The sequence below is a fragment of the Leptosomus discolor genome, chromosome 2 (assembly GCF_034619465.1).
Source record: "Leptosomus discolor isolate bLepDis1 chromosome 2, bLepDis1.hap2, whole genome shotgun sequence".
NCBI lineage: Eukaryota > Metazoa > Chordata > Aves > Leptosomiformes > Leptosomidae > Leptosomus > Leptosomus discolor.
This window is the reverse complement of record NC_141392.1, coordinates 95,199,317-95,217,129: the sequence shown is the minus strand read 5'-3', so window position 1 is coordinate 95,217,129 and position 17,813 is coordinate 95,199,317. Positions and strand designations below refer to the sequence as shown.

The 17,813-nt window shown below is 37.2% G+C and overlaps 1 protein-coding gene across 1 annotated transcript in view; it reads left to right on the top strand.

Annotated features, from left to right (window-relative positions):
• Nucleotides 1-17,813, top strand: part of ADGRB3 (adhesion G protein-coupled receptor B3) — a 465,679-nt gene that overhangs the window by 416,828 nt on the left and 31,038 nt on the right. The window contains exons 19-24 of the mRNA XM_086461495.1: nt 2,643-2,793; nt 3,354-3,423; nt 9,629-9,695; nt 11,895-11,980; nt 15,460-15,558; nt 15,888-16,059. Of these exons, the coding sequence (XP_086317621.1) occupies nt 2,643-2,793; nt 3,354-3,423; nt 9,629-9,695; nt 11,895-11,980; nt 15,460-15,558; nt 15,888-16,059 (645 nt within the window). The remainder of the gene's footprint in view (nt 1-2,642; nt 2,794-3,353; nt 3,424-9,628; nt 9,696-11,894; nt 11,981-15,459; nt 15,559-15,887; nt 16,060-17,813) is intronic.

Here is a 17,813-nt window from a genome sequence, read left to right as displayed (position 1 = left end):
TCAATGCCCCATTTAATAGCAGCCTTTGATGAAAAAGAATTTTTGTTTGTATTTGGAAATTGACTTCCCAGATATAACCCTTTCCCAGACAGGACAGCATTGTTTGTTTATTTGTTTAGCAAAGGGGAAGAACACAGAAGTACATAAAAGCCGTATTTCCAGGAGGGTATTGGTCAGCTAGGCTGAGCCCACGGCTATACCTGGGAGAGGGGAGTTTTATTTGCCAGGACTGCTTCTCTGGCTAGGGAAGGAAGGAGGCTGCGTTCACTTCAAGCACTGCCTGCATATGATTCTTTCATCACAATCCCACAGTGGTTGTTAGGTGATGTTTTGAGGCTGATTTGCATCTTTCTGATGGTATGTGATGCAAATATGCTGTTATATCAGTGAAACAGACTTACCATCAGTGTTCATTAAAGGCCCCTGTCTACCATCCAGAAGAGTTAGTTATAATCAGCAGTCATATATTCCAGCTAAAGCACAGAACACTTCTAATAAAACTTGCTTCTGTCTTCTCATTTTGCGATCAACACGATCATTAACATTTTCGTCACAGTTCTTTCTTCCGTAACAGCCATGTCCACATTTGTCTCAGATTAGCATCGTCTGTCTTTCTTTCAATATACTTATGAACTAAATCCTACAGTCTACACTCAGTCAGCCATGACAGTTAGCAATGTTTTCACCAAAAGATCCGAATTTGTTTGTATTTGCATTATTTATAAGGAAAATAGTGTATACACATTTTTTCAGGATAATACTGTGTTTTATCTATGCAGTTTCTCTCTAAAAGAAGCTGTACTGTTCCTCAAAATTTGTTTTATTCTCAAATTCTCATTCCAACAGAACTTGCTAGCTTTTACAAAAACATTGTTAGGAAAGCAAATGAAAGTTGCATAGTGTGAATTCATAACATCTGAGCCAGCTAGTAAAAGAAAGGATATTTCCGTATTTTCTATTACAGTTATTGTGTTTCACTGCATAGCTTTCATTTTAAGTAAGTACTTATTTTCAGACTTTGACAGGACAGATTTTATGAATCCACATGCTTTAGGGACATCTAGACATAAGAATTAATGGCAAACTCTAGGATGGAATGACTAGTGCATTTTCAGGATCTGCTGGTTTTTTCCAGTTTGCGTTCCTAGCTTTTTAAAAATAAGCAATAATTCTCTTGCATATAATTATACAGAATCCCTTTCCCCTAGATTTAAATAGACAAGCTGACCCAGGATTATAAAACAAGGTGTTTGCTACATCTGTAAATTCATAATAGGAAATCATTGAGTTTTGCTCTTCAAGTGCATAACTTTTTGAAAGTTCAGAGGCTGTTATCAGCTAATGCTAGCATCAGCTGAAATCAGCTATCAGCAGTGTATTTGAGGTAACTGTTGGAGTGAACCAACACAATTGATTCCAGATAAGAATCTGGGAAAATTAATGTAATAGGAAATTCAAAACAAAAAAGACCTGAAAGTGATTAGGAATATAAAATGAACTAAAAACCGTGCGTGGTGTCGATATATCTTATCGTTCCCAAATTTTTGTAGCTACCAGCTTTGATTCAACAATGTATGCAAGCATCTATATGTAATTAGGAACTTGTATATTTTCTCCCTAAATAGTTTCTTGAACTGGGATTTCAGTAAAAAAAATAGACTAGCCTTTTAGTACATGCATGTAAGGTAGCTATTAGATGTTTGTGCTGCATAAAGAAGTAATCATAAAAATAGTATGTACATTCCTCAACTATGATCTTTCATTGTTAATATTGGTTGTGTGAAATATTTTTTTTTAACCTTGATATTATTTTGACATTTCAAATCGTGGAAAGGATAAATCATAATAAGGATATTCTCAACGTTACTAGTGTGATTTTGCTTCTGGGATACAATACATACTGTATTTTGTAGCCTGCAACTGGCATTTTAAGCAACACAGTGAAAGGTAGATCATCATTCGTGCCAAGAAGCTCATTTATTTAAGCTATAATGTCAAGCTTCATTAAGGGCTACAGTGACAAAAGATACTTTTCAGATAACAAATGACTGACACCCATAAAAACAGTATCCAGGGTAATTGTTAAGGTTATGATATTTAAACATGACTAAAAAGATCTCAGGCAGTGCATTCCAACAGGTTAGTGTTCTATAAGAATTAAATAAAAAATCAAACAAACCAAACAATCTATTGCCTAAAATTCAGATTGACAGTCAGGATCTTTCTGCATGGAGGGAAAGAAAACATAGCTGGTAATTAGGAGCATTTGTATCCTCACATTTTCTTTATTCGGCTCTGGAAGATTTTATAATCAGTTACTTTTTCACTTTTTAACCACATTGGTTGTATGATGATCCTTAGTCAAAGGAAATCTGTTGAGAAAAATCTGGTGGCATGATTTATTTTATCTTCTTTGTCCCTGCTCAGCACACTCATTTGGGAAAACAGTCAAAACCTCTTCTGCCTAATCCCTATCAACATCTTTCTTTCTTTCTCTCTCTCTTTGTGGCCACCACATCATAAAGGGGGAGTTGATGCTAAGGATAAAGGTCAAGATGATAGAATATGACAAGTCTTTGAATTGAAAAAGAGAAATGTGTGTGCCTAAGTATTGAGCATGAGCTTCTCTTTGCTCCCTGCAGGGCATCTGCACCACAACCACCGCATTTTTACACTTCTTCTTCTTAGCTTCGTTTTGCTGGGTTTTGACAGAAGCGTGGCAGTCATATATGGCTGTTACTGGAAAAATTAGGACACGGCTCATAAGGAAACGTTTCCTGTGCCTTGGATGGGGTAAGTCCATAAAATTTGTTTCCTCAGAATTATTGGAATGAAACGTTTAATGCAGCAACAGTATCAAGAATATAAACATTTTCTTCAGTAAACCTGAAGGATAGTAGACAGAGTGTTACTAAAAAGAAAACTAGGTTAAGAGCCTTTACACTTTATTTCAAGCTCAAGCTATGCTGGTGTATATTTTAGCATTCTTTTATAAATACGTTTTAGAAGATTTTTAGCAAAGTAGTGTTATATCAAGAAATCAAAATAAAACAAGAGAAAAACATTCACTGAATATTCATGAAGCCTCTTCCTAGTTACTTTAAGTCCTGTCAAATGTGCCAGTAATTTAGCTACACAGAAGTGGTACACCATGGGCAGAAAGCAGTGTCCTCCTCCCTGCCAGTGCTTCAAAAAAACCCAGCAGCCTGCAATACTACTGCGCTTCATTAAATGATTCATTCCATGTAAAACTGGCCATTTTTTATCAGCTTGCCTTGTCTTTTTTTTGTTCAGGCAGAACAGCAATATTTTGCTTGGCATCTAACAGTTATTATGGTTTTGGTTTTTTTCAGGTTTACCAGCATTAGTGGTTGCAATATCAATAGGCTTTACCAAGACAAAAGGATATGGAACAGCCCACTAGTAAGTCAATCTGAAATGATAAATTAGGTTTTAATTAGCAAGATTGTCATACCCATCAGGAGTTACATAGCATAGTCTAAAGGCTCTACAGGTATCTATTCACACTTGGAACTGCCCTAAGAATCACTGAGTGGTCCACAAAAGAACAAAGAGAAAACTATATGCCAGTCTTGGACTGAGTTCAGCAGAGCACCAGGGATCCTGGTTTTCTTTTGAAGTTTTGAAGTAACAAGTCTTTTAGAAATGCTGAGGGTTAGGTCCACTTAGACACCTAACATTTATATACATTTACCAAAGAGAATGTTAAATGCTATGGCTAGCCTTTGCCAACCTCTAAACATGTCTAAAATTATACTGGCAAGAGTCTCTTTGGCATCCAGGTTTCTGCCCATCAAGCATGTTCCTCAGCTTTAGTGCCCCCGAGCTGCTTGGAGCCAAAGGCCTGCAGAAATCTCAGAATAGGTCTCCCGTCCATCCTGTTTCTCCTGGAGTGCCTGATCCAGCCCATTTCCTGGACTGGGCTGTACTTGAGAGACAGCAAGGAGGAGATCTGTGTCCTTCATTTACATTTTGTTAATACAGTTCCTGTTTAGCCATGGTTCCAGTGCGTGTTTAGCACCCTGTAAAATCCACTCCTCAGTGAGGCTGTCCTTCGGTTGTCTCCTGCTGAAGAAAGAGCTTGAGCTAAGCCTCCCTCCTGCCAGCAGAGCCCTCCAACCACAGAGACGTTATTCATGCAAGAGTGCATTTCCTCTGATGTCCTCTTTGGACCTCTCCTCACGTTGCCTAAGAAATTAAGTATGCATCTGGACAGAAAGAGAGGAAACAATGACTCTGTAGTCTGGTAATGAGGGCATTCATAAGAGATGTGGATGAGTTAGGTCAAGTCCTCACTTCAATGAGTATTTTATTCTCCTTAATATCATCACTGAGATCAGGATTCCCTGTCCCTGCTCTGTGTGTTCAACAATCTTGGTACATGGTGGGGAGGCTTCAAGCCCTCACTCCAGCTCTGGGTGGGTAAGGATTCAAAACCAAATCTCCTCCTGAATACCAACTCTAACCACTGAGCTCTTTAGCTTTAAATTGTGACAATATGCATCTTGTATTTTTTCCATGAGGAATGGCTTAGCTAATGGAAGTGCTTAACTGTGGGAGAGCACTTACTGCTGGCAATCATTAGTGAAACAACTTTTGGGAGTTATATCAAGAACCTGCCGCTCTGACATTTTTCTAGCTAATATGTGCTAATCTTGCTGGCTTTTTTGTTAAATAGTCTTTGAACCAGGACTGGAGAACTATTTAGGCTGCGAGAAGTGTGAAACACAATATTACAGTGTCCATACCCCATTGGGGATGTAGCTTTGTCCCTTGCAAGATCAATCCCATTGCATTTACTCTACCAATACTATTCATGTCTGACTACTTGCTTTAGTTAGTGCTGCTTCCTGCTTCTTTCCTGGGGAAAAGGAAAAGAGGATACACTGAAATAATCAGAAGAAGCAACAAATAATTCATTAAGGGTAGCCTGGAAAGTAAAAAAAAGAAAGGGCAGACCTTTGTACATGTAACAGCTCGTCTCCCAGGATCCAAATTCAGCTGACACAGTACTGTGGGAGGACATGTACAAGGGACAAACAGAATCATAATGCAGTATTCTCATCTCATTTGCAAATATGTTTTCTTGGTATTTGACATCAAAATAACATAAGGAAAATAGCAATGCAGGGAGTGGACATTCCTCCTCCGTCACCAGCTGACATGCTGTCCCACTCTAGAAGCCAGCAAAGAATTGTGTCCTACAACAACTGTTGGGCTGTGGAAAAGCAGAGCTCCTGTCCTGCTCCTCCTCCCATAACTAATGCACTTGTGTAAGATTTTAACTGCTTATACTATATTTAGCCTGTTTGGCTGCAATCAGTTACACACATGCTGCCATCAGAAATGTGTCCTGTTGCAAACTATTCCTGGTGTTTAAGATGCTATTTTTGAAAACGATGGTTACAAATGGAGAAAATTAAGAGTGAAAATGAAGGAATTTATTCCAGTCCTACAGTCACACTTAATGATATTGACCTAAAGGGAGAAGGCCCAAGGATCTTTGAAGCAGTTCTCAGTTTCATAGTGTGTTTGACTGACACAGCTGGCTTGAATTGTTCACACTCGAACCAATTCTGTGATCCACAGTCTCTGATTTCTATTTTTTACTTTCAGTCCTAATTATTAGACAGTTATATTATTGTACATTTAAAACTATGTATGAAAACTATTATTTCACACAGACACTAGTACTGATATAGATATAGAAGCTGAAGGGGTTTCCTAAAAATAATAAAAACCACAGTGACGAGCTCTTAGATCATTCAGGATATCTGAAAAAAGATTTGTGTGTCTGAAAGCTTGTTTTTTCCAACTGTTTCTTTGAGACTAATAAATATTGCTGCTATCTCTCTTCAGACAATCAGAGCTATGAAAACACCACTACTACAAGTTATAGTTAATAAATCTGCATGATCTGCTCATGTTTATAAACAGTGTGATATACTAATGAGCAGTGCAGATAACTTCCAGGAATTTGTTATATCAGCAAAAATTAAAAATTCTCTCATAGTCGTGTTCTCCTAAGAGAAGGAACCATTCTCCTGGAGAGCATCATAGAATCATAGAATCATTCAGGTTGGAAAAGACCTTTGAGATCATTGAGTCCAACTATCAACTCTACCAAGTACACCCCTAAACCATATCTCCAAGCACCACATCTAAACAACCTTTAAACACATTAAGAAATGGTGACTCAAACACCTCCCTGGGCAGCCTATTCCAATGCCTGACAACCCTTTCAGTGAAAAATTTTTTCCTAATATCAAGCCTGTACCTGCCCTGGTGCAGCTTGAGTCCGTTCCCTCTTGTTCTATCATTAATTATCTGTGAGAAGAGACCAGCATCTACCTCTCTACAGCGTCCTCTCAGGTAGTTGTAGAGAGCAATAAGGTCTCCCCTCAGCCTCCTTTTCTTAAGATTAAATAGCCCCAGTCCCCTCAGCCACTCTTCATAAGACTTATTCTCTAGGCCTTTAACCAGCTTTGTTGCCCCTCTCTGCACTCTCTCCAGCACCTCAATATTTCTTGTATTGAGGTGCCCAAAACTGAACACAGTACTCAAGGTGTGGCCTCACCAATGCCAAGTAGAGAGAGACAATCACCTCCCTACTCCTGCTGGCCACACTATTCCTAAAACAAGCCAGGACGCCATTGGCTTTTTTTGTCCACTTGGGCACGCTGCTAACTCATATTCAGCCACTTGTCAATCAGTACCCCCAGGTCCTCTACAGCCTGGCAGCCTTCCAGCCACTCATCCCCAAGCCTGTAGCGTTGCATGTGGTTGTTGTGGCCCAAGTGCAGGACCCGGCACTTGGCCTTGTTGAAGCTTACACAGTTGGTCTCAGCCCATCCATCCAGCCTGTCCAAGTCCCGTTGTAGAGCCTTCCTACCCTCAAGCAGATTAACACTCCCACCTAACTTGGTGTCTTCTGCAAACTTACTAAGGTGCATTCTATCCCTGTGTCGAGATCATTGGTAAATATGTTAAACAGAAGTGGCCCTAGTACTGACCCCTGTGGAACACCACTTGTGATCGGCCACCAGCTGGATTTCACTCCATTGGTCACCACTCTCTGGGCCCGGCCGCCCAGCCAGTGTTTTACCCAGCAGAGCGTGTGCTCAGCCAAGCCATGAGCAGCCAGTTTCTTCACTAGAATTCCGTGGGAAACAGTGTCAAAGGCTTTACGGAGGTCGAGGTAAACAACATCCACAGCCTTTCCCTCATCCATCAGGCGGGTCAGCTTATCATAAAAGGACATCAGGGTCATTAAGCAGGACCTGCCAGTCATAAACCCATGCTGACTGGGCCTGATCACCTGGTTGTTCTGTAAATGACTCGTGATGGCACTGAAGATGATCTGCTCCATGACTTTCCCTGGCACCAAGGTCAGACTGACAGGTCTATAGTTTCCCAGATCCTCCTTTTGGCCTTTCTTGAAGATTGTCGTCACATTTGCTATTCTCATATTACAACATCAAACAGCTCACAAAATGTGCAGGACACAGGAACAAGTCTACAGACACTTCATCACTCAGCAGAATTTTATGACCAGGTAACATGGTTCCATAAACCTACCAGTGGATGCTGTCAATTTATATGGCTTTCTGTTATGTGGGGATCAGGAAGAAAGAAGACAGAATAGGAGAACAAAATAAAAACAACTATAAAGCATAGAAAAAAGCTATCAGAGCAAAGAAAAAGAAGAGAAGGAAAAAATAGTAAAAAATTGACAGCAATTGCCTTACAGTATAAAATGGCACCTGAGAATCTCTTTTCAGAAAGTTTTCAACAGAAAACAGTTGGGGAAAAGTGCATTTCAGATTCATCAACTGGCAGATATTAAATACATCACAATGATGACATCACACATTATTGAAAATTCAGATTATGTGAAGAAAAGAAGACAACCTCTACATTTTTGTCCAGCTCTGCCTTTAAATGGAAGACACTCTTTTGAGCAGCCTTTTTACTTGAGGTCATGGGACAGGGAAGGAAAAATTCTACCTTGATCGTAAAGATTTTTGTGGCAGAAACTGTTTTGTTTTTATTTAAAAACCCCTGTTGTTAACCCTTTTTTTTAGCACAGGTAACTAAAATAATGTTTCAAATACAGCACATCAACAATTTTTATGAACTGATCTTTCTGTCTCCTAAGAAACATGAACATTTTAATTATATGTCTTAATTACATAAAGTGGTCATCTTCACTAAGTTTAAAAGTTCATATTGGTAGGGCAATGCACTGTGAATACATGCTCCCTCTCAGAAGCCCGTGTTCTCAGTCTCTCACAATAAATAATCTAGCTTTTGGAAAAATAGTAAGAAAAATTGCAAAAAATTTTGAAAGCATTTTTGTTCAACATTACAAAAATAAATTGAAGATTGGTGTAGAACTTATTTTTTGAGGTACAATATAGAATAGTATGGTTTGTATTACTTTTTTAACAGTGAAACAGATATGAACTACTTGTATCATAGCACACTGATGCAGTTGGGTCCATGTGACAGATTTCACATGGCTTCAGTGCAACAGGAAAGACTTTTCTTCTTTGCAGTTAGAATTCCAGCCATAACAGACCATTAATATTATGACGTGCTTGCATTTAATTTGCTTGATTTTCAAAAGTACAAAAACACTACTGGAAAATACAGAAGATATGTACGACTGATGTGAACGTTTTTGGATGTGACATACAAATAAATTATTTGAATGCATATACTTGAGTTTTCTTATATGTAGGTGTGATCATGCATTCAAATAAACATGCAGTTCTTTGAATATGTAATCACTGGGAAAAAGCACAGCTGCATTTACTTCAGTGTGTGAAGCTCCTGATCTTTTGCAGATATGAAAAGCTTTACATCATGGTGTACCAAATATTTAGAATTTGATTCTGTAAGCGCTCTGTGTTTGGAAATCTGATGGCTTTCAGTGAAAGCCCTGATACAGTATGACAAACTCTGCAAGATTAGTAGCTCACCAGAAAAATACAGTTTTCAGATGCTTTAAACATACATTTAAACTATTTGCAAAATATTCCAGAGAATACAGAACAGTTAGATCATATACGGTTTTTCTTTAATGGGAATATTATCTATAAGACCTAGTTCTAATAGCAACAACTAAATGACATAAGAGAAGATATATAGAGGACTGTTTTTACTAAAGTTCTACATTATATATACTTGAGCTTTCATTGTTTTAAATATAGAACTGTCAGACATTGTAAGCTAGAAATGTTTCTAGATGCCTACCTGGCAAGTCCTGCTCAGTTAACTCATCATATATGGTTAGATGAGATTCAGTAAATATTTGCTAACTTTTTTTCGATTGTGCTTGTAATACATTTTAGGCACTTCAGTTTATGCATAATTCACATGAAAACTTTTGAAACATTAAAAATTGATAATGGAAATAGCTTTCAACTCTCTACATCATCATATCAACAAAGTAATTATTTTTTGTGTGTGCATATGAATCTCTGTATGTAGGATTGAACATACACAGGAAGAATCTTATGCTATAGTAATTATTAATGCTTTCTTGGCAATACGTTGTACTTATTTTTAATTTGTGTTAGTTCTTCTCTAATGTTCTTTCCAGCTGTTGGCTGTCTCTTGAAGGAGGGCTACTTTATGCTTTCGTTGGACCTGCAGCTGCTGTTGTCTTGGTAAACTTTAATATAATTTCCAATATTTTCATATGAAATTATGGAATGGAATGTGCTATTTAAACTACAAAAGCTTAACTATTACAGTTACATTACATTTTGCTGTAAATACTGAGCTCAGTGTTGTTTAATATATTGAATGTGTGATTCATTTAATTGTGTCACTTCGTTATACCAGTTACCTCTCTATATCTACACAGTAAGCTGTGGAATATTCATGTACTGATTGGTCGCACAGAAAACATGTTACAGACATCGCTGAGTTATTAACAGTAGCATCTAAGCAATTGTCACTGCCTTGTGAAGTTCAGTGTCAGTCCTGATAGAGTGCTGCTTGGCAGTGTATCACTGTGCCAGCAGAAGCAACACGAGGAGTGGAACCAGACAGCAAGTTCTCCATGGCTACTGCTTTTGAAGGCAAAGAAAAAAATCATAATAGCTGGGAAAAGTTAGTTGTTTATTAGTCTTCCACATCTCTGGAAATGCATTTAGGTGTAGGATTCACCTTGACTAATTGCAAACATCTGCAATATAGATTTCTGCATCTAAGCTGGTTATCCCAGCCATATTTCATTGTCAGTGGAGAAAAATATGCACTTTTAGGGCTTAAACCATCAGTAGTATTTCAGGTGTCTACTTTAGAGCGAGATGAATTGCATCCTACACGTGCCATCGGCTACCAGTCATCTGCTCTGCAGGCTGTATGAATTTTTTACAATAATTTGTTTAGCATTTTTCCCTTACAGCTTTTGAATCTAATTCTTCTTTCCACTGTACCTCTTTTATACTAGGGTTGCGTTATCGACAGCAGTTATTACTGATTTTCCCTTGCAAAAGGGAATTGGTCTTAGTAGTCATCGAAGATATAGCCATTTAGCTACATAGATTTTCCTGAAATGGATGTTTACTACTCCCATAGAGTTTGTCTCATCATTGCCTGGAGTCAAGCCAGGATCTTTTTGTACAGCTCACAGTCCCTGTCATGGTAGAGGAGCCAAGGATGTTTACAAAAAGCCAGTCATAATTTTCACATGGAACTGTATGTTCTCTGTGTAATTGGCAAGCTTTGTTCAGAGATGTTTGAAGTTCACAATCGCAGTTTGCCCTACCATTAGCTAGTAGCTGTGGAAGGAGCTGTTCCATGCAGCCACTTAAGCCTAAGTGTATGAAGCAAAAGAATTATATAACATCAGCTGAAAAATGTAAATGCTGAAAAAGTGATAATAAGAAAAGCTGGAAAAGGGTTGGCAGGACACACTGGCAACAATTAGGTGTTTTGGCACAGGTCTTGAAAAATCTGTTTGAAAGGAAAAAAAGATTACCCTTTTCTAATTAAAAAAAAACCCAACAAACCAAAAACAAAACCCAAAACAACAGAACATTTATTTAATAGATTCAAAACTTGGTATTACCTCTTTGCAGGGCCATGCAGAGACAGGTTCATAGAGTTCAGTTCACTAATACAAATGGATAATAACAGTCATTAAGTTGTCCATTAAATGCCATTAGTATGTCCATTGAGTGACAAAGTCTGACTGCTGAAACTCGTTTATTTTTAGGTTAGGTCTTCAACCCATGTATGCGATCATAACACCATTTACTTTAAGGGAGCTAAATGGACTTACCCCAGGCAGTCATCTGGCCCACAAAAAAAGGAAACTCAGTCAAACAAGGCTCAAGACGCGCATTTTGGTGAATGACACAGCAATGACTAATGCGCAGGAGGATATGGAAAACCACAGGCTGATTCTGCATAAGTGGGAACACCCACATGGGCCATAAATGCTTAAAAAGGAACACAGTTGGAGTCATCGCGTACTCTGACTAGCTCTTCCCTGCGCGCACAACTCCAATGGAGTGGTTTTCCTTGAATAGGGTCTATTGTTGCAAGTAAAACTGAGGAAATATTAAAGCTATGTTACTCTAGCTTATGGCCAGCAGACATGTCCGTATATAACTCAATACCAGGTGTCATTCAAGCTTCAAAAATAAGCCTGTTGGGGTGTGCGCATGTATTACCCATTTGAGAATGCAGCCTTTCAGTGTGCTCAGGGACAGCGTTACAGAGTTTCTGAAGGAATACTCAGAAATGTGACAAGAGACATTTTGAAGGACTATAGAAGCCTTTTTCTAAAGTAACAGGATAAAATATTTTATTTCAGGCACTGAAAGATCAACTATTTGTTTTCTGTTTGACAGGTCAACATGGTGATTGGCATTTTGGTATTTAATAAACTCGTTTCCAGAGATGGAATCCTAGATAAAAAGCTCAAACACAGAGCGGGGTAAGCAACAACTGGGTTGTTTTAAAGCATATTAAATTTATATCACCAATTTTCAATTACAGATATTCACAAAAAATGCTTTTGATTGTGCTTTGAACTTTTATATCAGTGTAACAGTGTGTCTAACAGATTCCATTCATCTCAAAAGCAGCTGTTGCATTATCCTAAGGGAATGCAACTAAACAAACTAAACATAATAAAACACAAGTACAACAGTATTAAGTTAATAAGAATGAGGATTAAACAAATCTGAGTGGAGGTTTCACAACATTGTTTCACACACGTAAAGTTGTTGCACTTAGGAATAGAGTTTTATGAACTGTGTTTGCTGAAGGAACTGATTATATTTGTCTAGTAATCAAATTTAATTACCATGGTGGGAAATGTTACTCATTTGTGTAAATTGTTATAAAATATTATTTTACGGCAATGTATCCCTTACTGAGGTCAATGTTATTTACCATTCTGACTATGTGAAGAATTTACCTTTGTTCTTACATCCATCTCTACATAGATGTATGTTCTAAATTAGTGTAACAGAATTTCAAAGTAAAAAAACATGGTTTGAAAGCAAAAAACAAAATTAAAATTCTGTGTTATTGATTATCTACTTGCATTTACATTCAACTTCTATTTGTTATCACGAGAAGAAAAGATTATGACAGCGGTGGTACCAGAAGCTGTTTTTCAGTGGATGACAATGATTTGAAATACTGTAGGAACAAACCTAGATTCATTCTGTATCAGTGAAAAATATTTCACAAGTGCATCATCACCTTCTTAATGCTTATAAAAGTATATTTAAACATTGAGTAATTGTTTTTTACAGCTACATGTTCTAGTATTGTCTTTTGGGCCAGCCTGTAGTTAACACCACCAATGTCTGCATTTCTAGCAATGATAAGCAATGGTATCTTCATTTTACTGTGTCTTACTGTTATGGGTAAATTTATTACAGCTTCACTTTGACTTATTTTACCATTTCACTAACAGTAGCATTCCAAAAAAGTTCAATTAATTTATTACATGAGCAAATTTATCATAAATACTTCAGCTGGTGTGATTTGGATTTAATATTAATTCAATTAAATCTTTCTGGTTTTCATCTCTTTCACCATCATTCTGATAAATATGTACCAAAACTTTCACTTTGTTTCTTCTCTTTTCCTCCTTTTTCATTAGCAAGTATTAATTTCTTAACATTACGTTTGCCTAAATTGCTCAATCAACATTCTTAACTGTGTATTAACATTGTTGAAATATAGAATATTATAAAACTACCCAAATTATTTCAAGAGTAGTAATAGTAATTAGTAATCACCAATTCAAATTCACATCTGCTGTAATTCCAGTGATTTAAAGAGTTGGAGCAGCCACAGGTTTCTCTTTGTACTTTTTCTAAATTCATGCAAGCTTAGATTTAACTGCATTTTTTTTTTTTTTTTCAGCAACTTGATTGTGGGCTATAGAAATCTATTTGCTTATAGTGTACTTTCCTGATGAAACAAGTAACTTGCTTTCTAACAGTGTGCAACTCGGTTGAGGGGTATCTTATTTTAAAATAAATGGATAAAGAACTAGAAATTATTCTGTCAGAAACAATCCAGCTATTCTGGGAAAGCATGTAGATACCCTAACAAGAAACAATCTTTTGTGATAGTATGAAGTGGTGGCTCGGCAACAGCATTCCTTGATACTACTTGGCAGATGACGGGTCTTGAGTCATTCTTTGGGGCATAGAAACTGGTGCAGCATTTGCTGACCTGTAGAAAAGGGGTTGTCACTCATTTCTTAAGTATCTCTTGCCAGCCATGCTCAGGAAGACAACTTTGTTCTTTCTGGCAAACATTGGACTTATACCTGTCAAAAGTTCACTCAAAAGTTCAGCTGTAGAAATCATTTATGTAGGATTTAAAGCAGTGAATGGGGCAAAACATAGTAACTCTGTATGCTTTTTACCACCTTAATAAGCATATGGAGAATCAAGAAGTGGAAAGAAATAAAGGATAAGCTGTCTTGATGGATCTCAATAACTTTCCTGGCATAAGGGGTAGCACACAGATATGCCCAGCCAGAAAGATTATATTTGGTTTATCTACATGTCAAGTTCTATTATTATTTGCAAGATCCAGAACAGATCTATAGGGGTAAAGAGAATAATCCAGTCTGATAACGTTGAAGTATTGCCAAGCAAAGACAGAAAATATTTTCCCAAGCTTAGTTTAAGCTTACCCAATGTGTTTTTCTAGTTCACTCATTAATGTAGATCTTTAATTAGTCTAAACTGATGTGGATTAACTGGGCTCTTTTCACATTCCACAGTCACCTTATACAAGGTCATAATTCTCACTGTTTTGTTTTTTTTTTATGGGAAAAAATGCATTTTTATGGAAAATATACTGCACTTTTTTATGGAAAGTCATCATTTGATTTATCAAAATAGAAACCACTGGAGTTCAATGTTAGTTTGGGCAGTATGTTAAAAACTTTGTGAACACTAAGTTTGGCAATAAAAAGGAGTACTATTAGTTAAAATAGCCGGGAAAAAAACTGAAGTGTTTCGTATCTTCACCATGTTCACCACTTTCCAGCTGGGAGTAGGTAAAGAACCCTTCCTGTCACATCTCAGTCAGCTGTGGTTATTCCTGGCTCTGATAGCAGAAAAAGAAGGAATAGCAGAAGTCTTTATTTAGTCAACTCAGGAAGTTGAATGCATGCTGTATGTAAAAGAAAATTTAAATTCCAGGTTTTGCCCTTTAACTCTTCTGACAGGTGCCGAGGTACAATTGTTCATACAAAACATTTGAGCTTAATGCTTATGTACTGTGTTTTATTAAAATGCAAACTAGGTCACCCTTTATTTAGTACCAACTGATATTTATTTCACCAGATTCCATACATTTCAAGCCCTGTATTCAGACCTTCACATGGCATTGATAAAAATCACTCCAGATGTTAGTGGGCCATTGAGGTCACTAGTATAAATCTGACTATACAGTACGCCCATGCTGATTTGGTGCTCGAATGCATTTTGCAGGTTTCTTTCCCCACTAATGCCCTGTAATTGTGCGTATTTCATACTCCTCCTTTAAGTGTCCTACACTCTTTCTCAAGCAAATTTGTATACGACAGTCTTTTAACAGGTCTGAATACAGGGATTTCACTTTGTGTGTCTATCCTAGCACGTGCTTTTGTTTACTTCAGTGTACTGAGCAGTTTTGATCGCTGGGCATTTGGGGCCTTTTTTAGCTTAAATGGAAGAAATAGAGTCTGCATGAAATGAAGCCCCATAGCATTAACATTTAAAGCTAACAATAAAGTACAAAGTACAGTTTTGCAACAACATAGAGCATTCATCCTAAATAAGTACTTACTTTTTCTGCATGACGTCATATTTAAAAGCTAAATTTCAGTAGCAACGTTTTTTTGGTGACAATTCAATATTTTGTTCTTTTTGTGGGTGTTCTGTTTGTTTGCAGTCAGATGAGTGAGCCTCATAGCGGTTTGACGCTCAAATGTGCCAAGTGTGGAGTAGTTTCAACAACAGCTTTGTCAGCCACCACCGCCAGTAATGCCATGTTAGTCCTGATCATTTACATCTTCTTGTTACAAATCTTATACAGTGCATGTGAGACAATAGTCTGATGATGACAGCTGTGTTTGCTAACACTGTATAGAGTGCTGAGCACGATTAAATACTTTTTAACAAAAAAAAATAATTTGCAACTGTGATTATTAACTGAATACAGGATATTCTTTACAACATAAAGTATGACACTGTTACATTCTTGTCTGTGATTTTCAAGTTAACTTGATAAAATGCCATCCTTAAATATGTTTTATTTTAATAGTGAGCTTTTAATCATTTTTTACAATATCACAATGTTGCTTTTCTCTTTTTCAATAGGGCATCCCTTTGGAGTTCCTGTGTGGTGTTGCCACTTCTAGCCCTAACTTGGATGTCTGCAGTTCTGGCCATGACAGACAAAAGATCAATTTTATTTCAGATACTTTTTGCAGTATTTGATTCATTACAAGGCTTTGTTATTGTCATGGTCCATTGTATTCTCCGAAGGGAGGTGAGGAATGGCTTCCCAGTTTTCTAAAGGGCTGTGCTCCTGTTAATCTCTCAACTGCTCTTTAATGTTATATACAGCTTGGTCTGTGGAGATGTATTTCATAGAAAGAGAAAAATATTTTATGGTGAGATGTAGGGGAACAAGTGAAAGACAGAGGGGAACAATCAGTTAATTCCAGGTGCAGAATGTCGGTTTCAGTATAAAAATGTACCCACTTAATTAAAGGTGGCTTTTAATCAATCCAAGTTCAGTTTATTTTTAAGTGTTAGGCTTTCCCAATATTGTGAGTATAGGGAAATGCTAACATGAATGGCCTTTTCCTAAAGACCAAAAGCTATAGATTTTTACAGTTTCTAAAACTGATTCAAACACAAAATGGTTTCTGTTTATACTGTCCCTGAAAAAGGACAAAAGGAGATCATGTGTCATGTTGGTGAAGATCTACCCTTTCAGTTCTACAAACTCAGGTACATACATAAGGTAATCTACTTAAGTTATGGGGACAGTGAGGATGAAGACAGAGGAATGCTTTGAGAACAACAGGAAAAACTAGTACCCTGGCCTGCCCTTCACAGCTCAGTGTCATCCACTGCAGAATTCATCACCACTGAAATGTGATGTCAAAGTTACCACACAAGTGCTCTGTGGCTCAGGTGACAGCTTCTCTAACCCACCTAACCTGCTAACTAACCATACATTTTTATTGAGATAGGTTTGAGAGCAGTAATACAACAGCTTTGCTGGCGGATCTGTGGTAGTGGGACCATCTATCAAAAATGAGCAAGAGGAGCCAGATTGGAGAGCAGTAATCTGGTCCACCGGCATACCAATGTGTTAGCCGTTTATCAACTTCAGGATATTTACCACAAGAATAAACCAAATTACACTGTCTAGCATGGTTCCTTGTGATTGGCAAGAGTTATTCAAAAGCACTTCAGGATTAGAAAACCAGGAGGTGTTTCAAGAAAGGTTTATTGTCAATGCTGAGTGAGGAATCTCACACAGTGGTTTCCCTTTGCACCATTCACACTCTTTAAACAGTGAAACGCACTATATGAATGAAAAAGAATTATAAGTGATGTAATTTATTTCAGTCTTTCAGTAGGGTACCACTTTGCATGAAATTTGTATTATTATGCTACACAGTATGCATGTGTGATTATCTTATCAAAGAATTAAGTTTTCAAATTTTAAGGAAAAAAAACTTATCAAGATCTTGAAGAAATCAGCATCTTCCATTATGCTGATTCCATCCCACTTTATTCAAGCTGTTAAAGGCTATGAGCTTTTGTTTTTCTTGGTTTATCAGCTTTCACAGAAGGCGGCATTCACATCCTTTAATAATTTATCTTTTTTTCTTTTTCTTTTTTTTTTTTTGGATAAAAATATGTGCAGAATAAGAGAGAACACTCAAGACAGATCTATTTTACATAGAACTGTCTTGCTATCACCTTATTTTCTACAGCATTTTCTTTCCCTATATGATTTACATCTGTGAAAGAGCGTGTTCTCATCTGTAGAACTGAAAGCCATCATTTCACATATTATTTTGGTAAAACGGTAGGACACTGCAACTATTTTCAGTAGAAAGATTGGCAGTTCTATGCTGGTTTTGCTGTCTGTGAAATTTGTGTCTCCGTTGGGATATTTTAATTAACTTGGATTAATACCACCTCCCACTTACTGTTCTGAGTAACTATTTTTATTTTAAAATATATACCTTCAGCTCAAGGTTGCAGATGAAACCTTCAAAA